This window comes from Triticum aestivum, chromosome 2B (assembly GCF_018294505.1).
Source record: "Triticum aestivum cultivar Chinese Spring chromosome 2B, IWGSC CS RefSeq v2.1, whole genome shotgun sequence".
In the NCBI taxonomy this organism is placed as follows: Eukaryota; Viridiplantae; Streptophyta; class Magnoliopsida; order Poales; family Poaceae; genus Triticum; species Triticum aestivum.
Window position 1 is genome coordinate 526,792,442 of NC_057798.1, and position 9,526 is coordinate 526,801,967.

The following is a 9,526-nucleotide window of genomic DNA, read 5'->3' on the forward strand; positions in this document are numbered from 1 at the left end:
AAGGGTGCCGCCCACAGCCCTCTCCACCCAACGCCGGCGCTGGCCGCCACCTGCAGAGATGGCCAGCCGGACCAGAGGCGAGAACCATCACCTTGACGCCCGTCGCACCGCCACCAAGAGGTCGTCGCCGACCACTCCTTACCACCCCCGCGCCGCTAACCAATCCGGAGCCCAGGCCCGGTGGATCTGGCCCACGCCCGACGACCCGCGCGAAGGACGAAGGAAGCCCCGCGCCGCCTGCGCCGACCAGGCTTCGCCCGTCCACGCCCTTCGGCGGTGGCGAGAGGAGTAGGAAGGAGGGGGGGGGGCGAGCGGAGGAGATCGGGAAGCCCTCCCTGGTCGCCTCGCGGGTGGTGGCGCGGGAGGGATAGGGTTCGCGGGGGGCTGTCAGGTTTGTTTGGTTGGCTAGCGAACACTTATTAACTTCTCAGAAGCATCACTTCCCAAGCAAACTATCGAATACCATCCTTTAAATTTTAAAGAGTTTCTTAGGTGCCCATTCTACTTACAAATTTAATTATTCAAATTCAAACACACAAAAGGGTCCAAATGAAGGGAATGATAGAAAGTACAGGAATCAAGTGCTATGAAGTGCCCACAAGTGCTCAACAAGATCATCTTGGAGCTGGGTATGAACTTCTCGGTTACTTCATCCTACTGCCAACTGTGTCACATTCTTACCCTTTCAGAAAAGTAATTCACCCAGAATATCCACTGAGTAATGCAATATCATGTGTTCCCAAATTAAGATCAACCATAATTTTTGAACAAAGATAAACTAAAACTAAACAACAACATGACATAAAAGTCCTGCAAACTAACAGGGTTAGGTGCATGCTCCACGATATCCAATTATTATTGTTAGGGAAATAGGATTATTGTATATTTGTGAGGATATGATCCTGGTAGTTAGGCAAGTAGGATTCGATCGGCCACGTCATCTGCCTGCTGGCGTGTTAGTATAAAACAATATTCAAGAGCACCAAAACAGCAGCATTGTCTGTCTAAACCGAGGAAGGGGAAGTGTTCCTATAATGATACTTGAAGGGAACAGAAATGAACCTTTGCAGAACTCATAGGGTGTTTCATACAATCAATTTGTAATGTGCACATACATTTTGATCTGATGGAATAGGCGGTCACATTTGTCGATAATTTAATTGTTCATAGATTTTCTACATAAACCATCTCATGTATTATATGGCTTAAAAACGAAAAGATTCTTTTCATAATGGCATGCTTGCAAAGGTTAGGATATCAGGCCAGTGAGGCAGTGACACAGAGAAAAGGAATATGCAAATTCAGCTGACCTGAGTTTCGTGGGCAGTGTATTTCTGCAGCAGCTCCTTCTTCTCCTCGTCACTCAGGAGCTCGTGCTTCGGAACGAGATGGTGTTCAGTAATGTTTACAAGAAGCTCCCCTTCCTGCAGAACAGGGCAGCACATTAAACTTTAGCTATTGGTCCCTGGAGAGGGAGAGACTCAAAAATAGCCATACGAGTACGAGGCAGAGAGGCAGGGATGCAGAGGAGGGCGACCTGGAAGACCTCGAGGTGGTACTTCTTGCTCTGCGCGACCTCGGTCCGGGCCGGGCCGCTCAGCGCCTTCTGCAGGACGAGTATGCCATTGGTGGCGTTCCCCAGCTTCATCTTCTCGACGCAGCTCCTGACCACGGCCAGGCCGGTCTTGGACTCGTCGAGGAAGAAGACGTTGACCTGGAAGAGCAGGAGCGACACCGTCAGTCAGAAGACACCCCACAGTGGAAATCGGAGGCGGCGGCGCCAGAGGGGGAGGGGACCTTGTCGTTGGGCTCGCCCTTCTTCTCGCAATGGATGACGATCTCGTCGCGGCGGACGGGGTCTCCGTAGCGCTCGACGAACTCGTACAGGGACAGCTTGATTTCGTCGTCCTTCACCTTGTACCCGCGGTCTGCCAACATCTGTAGCGCCGTGCGCCGTGCGCGGAACAGCCGCTTGTTGTCCCCGTCGGACGACATCCCTCCTCCGCCTCCGATGCCCCCGCGCGAGGGGTTTGGCCTGTATCGGTGGGGAGAAGCGGCGCCGGCGCGGGTGGAGGGAGGGCGGCGTGGCGGCGGGTTAGGGTTTTTGGCTATGGCCGTCGCTTGGGCGGTTGGGCTTTTAGGTGAAAAAAAACCTTGCAGTTCGGCTCAGTGGAGGCTTTCCGAACAGGTGAAACACATATGGCTCCCCAAAACAAAAAAAGACAAAATGGACATGTTTTTCTTTTTTGTGTGTGTGTGAAAAAATGGACATGTTTTTCTCTGTCGTTACCCCGGAAAAAAACACCTTTTATTGTACTTGCATCAACTTAGAATTGAGTGCCATTTATAGAAAATGACTCCATGCTCCGCACTCTTGTTCTGTTCTAAGTTGTTCATGTTTGGGGAGGAGGAAAACGATCGGATCGAACCGGGAGTAGCATATGAAGCAGACATGAGGGGTACCAGAGACTAACATGGGTTATGCCACGCCATTCTTCACTCGAGGAACTGTCTTCTTTATTTCTAACAAGATATTGCCGCTAGTTGTTTCGTTTTGGTTTAATCTGCGTTGTCTTGCTTTTAATTAGTATGTTCTAACACATGGGTCGGTCCAAAAAGCTCCCATTTGCTTAGCTTGGTTCCCTGCTCCAGCTGCTCGCTTAATTATTTTTTTCGCTCGCTCCACTGCTATCCTACGAAAAGCCAGCTCTTGCTTTATTTGAAATAGTTCATTGAATTAAAAGATGTTCATGGATTTTAAAAATCCTACATTTTCTAAAAATATTGTAATAAAATCTTCAGAATAAAAATAATCATGGATTTCAAAAAAATATTCACAAACTTAAAATATTGTTGCAAAATTAAAATGTTCACAAAAATTGAAAATGTTCATGAATGTAAACAATGTTGTGAGTTAAAAAAGTTCACTATTTGTATAAAATCTTCACTAATTTTAATAAATGTTCATGAATTTAAAGTGTGCAAAAAAAGAGAAGAAAAACAAACAGGAACCTTCAAACCAACAACATACACCCCTTACAAGCGGGTCCCAGCGACCCTATAGACCCCCAACGCACCGGGAGGCTCCAAATCTAAGAAGCTTAGTATCTTAATACATAGGTTTCATCCCAAATAATATGACGGCGTGACCAGAAAAATGAGGAGTAAAAAGACTCAAAGTGTGTTATTTTGTCTAAGTGGGACTTAAATGTGTGTTGTTCGCGAAGACAAAAAATATATATGAAAAGATGTGCTTTGGAGAAAGGCAGGAGTGGGTGCCATTTCGTAGAATTCTCTTCCAAACAAGGGTCCGCCACTGGTTTCTCAACAGAAAAAGGTGACTCAAAAGTTGTTGGAGAGCCCTGTTGGCATTTTTGGACCATTGTCTGTTGTTGGTATTGGAATACTCAATGAGTTACTCAAAAAAAAAAACTTACGACAATGTCAGATAATTTTTTTAATGCCTCCACCGCGTGCCTAGCCATTGCATTGTGGCTCATTTGAAGTACCCTTGTCCGCATTTGCAGGCATTTTGCCTGATTTTCTTAAATCTTAGTGTAGAAATTTTCTTAAAATGCTTGAGAATCTTGATGTTTTGTCTATTTTAAAGGTTTTGTTTTTGTAAATTCTGGGCATAACTGTTTTATCTCTAGCATGCACTATTATAACAGAAAAAGGTTCATTGATCAGCTTGAGTAGCCATCATTCTTCTAACCTGATTAGTGGTTGGCCACAAGTGACAGGCCAAACCAAACCAAACAGATATAATACGGCAGTCCTTCTGGACTCCCTCTGAACAACCCTTGCGGCGAGCGAGGTTGATAATCAACTACCTCCCGGCACGCACATATGGTCAGCCGTGAGCAATGTGAAAGCAAAAAAGGAAAAAATTGAGATTGATCATCAACCACCCATCACATCGCATAGGGAAGGGAAAATAGCTCGAGGTTCACCACACCGCTGCCATTCTCACCCTACTTCATGCATGCCGGGAGGGGAACCTCATGCTGCAAGCTTTGCTTTGCTCGTCAAACAAACAACCGTACCAGATTAAATGGTCATACCATTTATATATATTTAGCTAAATACAAGAGCACTAAACTGAACCCTGAAACAGACCGACTATTTCGGGTAGCAAAGAGTTATTTCGGGTAGCACCAATTGCCCCGGCGCACCAGATACGCTCTCGAGCTCAGACAACATAGCGATACGTCACATATTTTCCAGCAGTCTCGCTGGGCCTGGTGATCTTCACGACCTGTCCACGCCTCATGCCATAGTATCTTGCTATTGGATCCGTGATTTGAATCCGAGGGAGCTGCATCATCACAAGACAGCACAAGATCATCAGAACCTAGAGTACCACTATAATAATGGAGGCTAATATCTGCATTTTCTTTACTAATGTACATAAGATATTTCTCCTTATACTATTGATTGGAAGAGCACCTGCCGTTTTACGGCAAAAAGGAAGACATATGGGGCCACGCTTTTCTAAAGAATGAGATTATGGAAATTGATGAATGCAAAACGTGACCAATGCAAATAGTTCAACCACTACCAAGTGAAAAGGGTAAGCAACACTTAAACCAACGCAGCTTCCTACTAACTTCAGAGCATTATGCATCTTAATCTTAACAAACAACGCACGGAAACAAACAAGTACACCAAAACTGATATGAGAGTAACAAATTCTAGGACACTTGTCACTAACATTACCCAACAGACCAAGTATCGCTGTATAAAATATGCACCACACCAGTGTCAGTAGAACACCCATAGACTCACTAACCTATGTGAAACATAATGCTCATATATCTAAGAATCCTTAAGTAAACATTAACTCTGAAAGGAACACATCCGAAGCAGACTATATAGCATCATTCTTCAAGTTCTAGAAGAGCTTCTGGCATGTACTCCCTCCGTCCCATAATGTAAGACGTTTTTTGGCACTACACTCTGCCAAAAAACGTCTTACATTATGGGACGGAGGGAGTACATCCTACTAACTTATCCTGCTACCACCTGTGTCTAACATTCCCAGCTGTTCATGACATCACCATATTACTTTCATCAAAGTAGCACCTCAGCTACGGTCTTACACATGATCAGTTTCTTGCTCATCCCGATTCTACACTTAATAATATAGAATTCACATGTTTCTAAATTATGAACAACCATAATTGTTGAATCAAGATGACTTAAAGAGTAACAAACATACATGACTTAACAGTTCATACTGAAAGCAAATTAACACAGCACTGGCCAGGATATTCATCCACATATGTATATGGACCTTATTATCAGAAATGGCTTATCTACTATTTGTAACGGACACAGGGATATGACCTTGTAGTTCTGCAAGTAGGATTGTATAAGATTGTATCCTTACTATTGCATTATTAGGGGATATGATCCTGGTACTTGGTGTCTAACAAAACCCTCGGCCTCCTATGTGGCATACTAGCATGCAAAACCACTGTTTTCAGGACAAAAAACCATCTATGTAAACCAGGTTGTGGTATAAAATAAAATGCTCCAGTTGGGATTAAGTACGAGGGGCATTATTTTGGTGAAATATAGCTTGAGGAAGTAGAGGGAACCTTTTCTTTCAAATCAATAATGTGTTTCATCCCAACACAAACATCTGGAATATCTACATGAAGGTATGCTGGAATACAGGGTCATGGTTTTTAGCTATAATTGTCTGTTCACGGATGATTATTAACGGCTTACGGCTCAAACAGAAATATATTTCACATAATGACATGCTTGCATCGATTAGAAGATCATCAGGTCAGTTACAGTGAGAAAAGGGTTGGCAAATTTGTATGACCTGAGTTTCTTTCACAGTGTATTTCTCCAACAGCGTCTTCTTCTGCTCCTTTGTGAGGAGCACGTGCTCAGGAACCAGATCGTGATTCTTAATGTTTATAAGAAGCTCCCCTTCCTGCAGGACAACACTACATTAAATGTCAGCGACCGGTTCCCATGGCGAGAGGCACTGGATATTAGTCAGACGAGTACGAGGCATGGATGTAGAGCGCGACCTGGAAGACCTCGAGCATCAGTTTCTCCTTCTCCTGCGATAACCCGAGCACCGCGTTCCGGGCAAAGGCGGTCAGCGCCTGCTGCACCACGAGTATGCCATTGTTGACGTTCTCCTGCTTCATCTTCTCGGCGTAGCTCTTGACCGTCTTCATGCCGGGCTTGGGCTCGTTCGGGAAGAAGACGTAGATCTGGAGCGGCATTGCCAACACCGTCAATCAGTCCACGCCCTAGTACGGAAATCGCGGGGAGGAGGTGGGGGGCAGGGGACGCACCTGTTCGTCGGGCTTGTCCTTCTTGGCGCGGTTGATGACGAGGTCGTCGCGGCGCACGGGGTCGCCGTAGCGCCCGACGAACTCGCCCATGGTCATGTCGACGTCGGCGTCCACCACCAGGTACCCGCGGTCCCGCAGCATCTGCATCACCGTGCGCCGGACGCGGAACAGCCGGCTCGCCTCCCCCTCTGCCGCCGCCATCCCTTCGCCGATCGCCCGCGCGAATTTTTCGCCTGCCTTTTGAGGAGAAAGGACCGGAGGCACCGGACGTAGGGGTTTGGGGGGAGGAAGGAGGGTTCCAGAGACACCGGCACCGATTGGCGAGGAGCGAGGAAGAGTGGGTCGGAGCCGGACCCGAGACCGAGTTATGGGGGTTTAATATGGGCCGGAGAATGATCTGGGCTGGGCTGGCCCTACGAACATATATGAGGAATACACACAGCGGATCTGGGCTGGGCCGGTTCCTATGGCTTTTTTGTAGAAACCGTGGCATTTCGTGGAGGAACCACGAACTTTTTTTGAGAAACCATGGCATTTACAATGTACTATATACCATGACATTTTTATTTTTAAGTGCATGTCATTTTCTTTATTAAGAGCATGTCATTTCTATTTTAAAGAACATGGCATTTTTGTTATTAAGAGCATGGCATTTTTTTTATAAAGAGCATCGAATTTTGTTTGCATAAGCATGCCACCTTTATTTTAAAAGAGCATGGCACTTTTAATTCAGAGAGCGTGGCATTTTTATTATAAAGAGCATGGCACTTTTCTATTGAGTGTGGCATTTTTTATTTTGCATTGTAGAGCATTGCAAATTTGTTAGTGAGAACTTGCCCCTTTTTTATTATTAAGAGCATGCCTTTTCTTTTATTAAGATCATGGCATTTTTTAATCTGTAGCGTGGTAAAATTATTTTTACCATGTTTTATAGCATGGCAAGTTTTAGAAAATCACATGATGTTCACATGGGAACTGATAAACGTTTAAAGAGCATGGCAGGATTTTCTTTTACTAACAACATGCACTTGTTGAAGAGCATGGCAATTTTATTATTAAGAGCATGCCACTTTTTTATCTGGAACATGATTAATTTTATTTTAATATATGGATCATGTCATTTTTTGAGTTGTTTGTTATGACAAAGAACATGGCAATTTTTTAATTTTGGATAACTCCATTTTTTTATTTACATTTTCTGGCATTTTATTATCTCAGTCCTAACTTTTTCCTTTTCTACCTTTTATTATTTTATTTTATTGCAAAACTTAAAACTTGTTAACATGGCAACTAAATTTTTGTTGTCATCGCAACTTAAATTATAGAACCATGACAATTAAAATACATTTTTGTCTTTGTTTTTTAGTGGACCATGGCATTTTTATACACACATTTTTTATTTAATACACAAATCTGCCTTAATCAATACGTGTTCTATTTGAACATGATGGCTTTTTTTATTATGTACATCATGGAATTGTGTGTGTGTGTGTGTTTAACTATTTAAGATAAGGTCCATACACCCATTTAAAAAAATCTCACGGGAAAATGGGATTTTTTGGCCCAACTGTTTGGTCGTTCCTCCCCGCGTGATTGGTCGAGACGTTCGCAGTTGTCCCCTCCCAGGTGAACATTCCCTAGTTATTCGGGTCCTAAGACAAAATGGAAAGGGTTTTTTGTGCCTTTCCCCTAGAAGAATACATCTCTTTACCAGAAAAAGAAAGAAGAGGAAAACACATCTCGTTCTCTTTTCATCAAAATGATTTAGAATTGAGAGTCACTTACAAAAAATGACTCCATGCTCCTCTTTTGTTTCTCTAAGTCGTTTGTGCTTGGGGAGGAAGTCGGTCCAATCGAACCGGGAGTAGCATACCGGGTAGACATGAGGGGTATTAGAGACTAACACGCACTTCACCACGCCGCTCTTCACTCGTGTGATTGTCTTCTTTCTCTAGCAAGTTGTTGCAGACAATTGTTTCGTTTTGGTTTTACCTGCGTTTGCTTGGGTCAATTATTTTTATGGTTTTTTTAATCTCATTTACCTATCGTGTTGGGGTGCTTTTTGAGACAATATTTACTCTAAAAGGAGAGTGGAGTTGTTCAATGTGTGGTTGTGGTGTCCTTACACATCTCGGCTCTCGCGAAGATTGTTATGTGAGCCCCCTAGGAGCTCTTATTCTACACCAAAATCATGGAATTGCTACTATAACGTTCACATGGGTCGGTTCATGAAGCCCCCGCTCGCTTAGGTGGCTCCCTGCTCCACTCGCCCGCCTAGAATTTTTTTTCCGCTCGCTCCATTGCTATCTTATAAAAAGTCGGTTGTCGCTTTATTTTTAGAACATTCGTTGAACTAAAATATGTCCATGGGTTTTAAAATTCATATATTTCGGAATGTTCATGAATTAATAAGTTTTATGAATTAAAATAATCAAAGATTTTGTTTAAAGGTTCACCATATTTAAAATGTCACAAATTTTATTAAATGTTCATGCATTAAATTGTGCAAAACAAATAATTAAAAACAAAGAAAGAAAACTAATAAAAGAAAAAACAAATAAGAACCCTCAACCAACTATATACACCCTTACAAGCAGGTCCCAGCGACCCCACAGACCCCGACAAACTGGGAGGCTCCAAATCTAGTGAGCTTAATATCTTAATAGAAAATTAGCAAAATTTTAAAATGTACATGAATTTAAAAAATGATCGGGGATTTTTTTAATGGTTAGTGTATTTTAAATGTTCACTAATTTTAATAAATGTTTATGAATTAAAATGTGCAAAAAATATATATTTTTTAAAACAAGCAGGAACCCTCAACCAACTACATACACCCTTACAGGTGGGCCGCAACGACTCCATTGACCCCGACGGACCAAGATGCTCAAAATATAGTGAGCTTAGCATCTTAATAGATTCCATTCAAAATAATATGACGGTGTGGTCACAAAAATGTGGAGAAAATTAACTCAAATTGTGTTATTTTGTCTAAGTGGGACTTAAATGTGTGTTGTTGGCAAAAGACAAAACAAAGGAGATGTCCTTTGGAGAAAGGCAAAAGGAGTGAGTGCCTTTTTGTCAAATTTCTCTTCCAAAGAAGGGTGTGCCACTGGTTTCTCAACAGTAAAAAAGGTGGCCCAAAAGTTGTTGGAGAATCCTTGTTGGCATTTGTGGCCCATTCCTGTTTTTTTTTTTTTTGA

The 9,526-nt window shown here is 43.0% G+C and overlaps 2 protein-coding genes across 2 annotated transcripts in view; both read right to left on the minus strand.

The window, feature by feature from the left end:
• Nucleotides 1-2,166, minus strand: part of LOC123045826 (DNA-directed RNA polymerases II and IV subunit 5A) — a 4,554-nt gene extending 2,388 nt beyond the window's left edge. The window contains exons 1-3 of the mRNA XM_044469004.1: nucleotides 1,798-2,166; nucleotides 1,538-1,714; nucleotides 1,311-1,424 (exon numbers count right to left, since the gene is read on the minus strand). Coding sequence (XP_044324939.1) covers nucleotides 1,311-1,424; nucleotides 1,538-1,714; nucleotides 1,798-1,995 — 489 coding nt within the window. The 5' untranslated portion in view covers nucleotides 1,996-2,166. The remainder of the gene's footprint in view (nucleotides 1-1,310; nucleotides 1,425-1,537; nucleotides 1,715-1,797) is intronic.
• A 1,830-nt stretch (nucleotides 2,167-3,996) lies between these two features.
• On the minus strand, nucleotides 3,997-6,659 carry LOC123045827 (DNA-directed RNA polymerases II and IV subunit 5A). Its single transcript, XM_044469005.1, has 4 exons — nucleotides 6,324-6,659; nucleotides 6,051-6,239; nucleotides 5,837-5,950; nucleotides 3,997-4,318 (listed from the first exon to the last, which is right to left on the minus strand). The coding sequence occupies exons 1-4, from the start codon at nucleotides 6,522-6,524 to the stop codon at nucleotides 4,193-4,195; spliced, it is 630 nt and encodes a 209-aa protein (XP_044324940.1). The 5' UTR covers nucleotides 6,525-6,659; the 3' UTR covers nucleotides 3,997-4,192.
• Between the last annotated feature and the right edge of the window lie 2,867 nt (nucleotides 6,660-9,526).

Bases quoted from the DNA above. Each gene is read 5' to 3' on its own strand.
- LOC123045827 (XM_044469005.1), bottom strand. From the start codon at position 6,524: ATGGCGGCGGCAGAGGGGGAGGCGAGCCGGCTGTTCCGCGTCCGGCGC. The intron at 6,240-6,323 runs GTGCGTCCCCTG...ATGCCGCTCCAG, and splicing joins AGGACAAGCCCGACGAACAG to ATCTACGTCTTCTTCCCGAA. The intron at 5,951-6,050 runs GTCGCGCTCTAC...GTTGTCCTGCAG, and splicing joins TGATGCTCGAGGTCTTCCAG to GAAGGGGAGCTTCTTATAAA.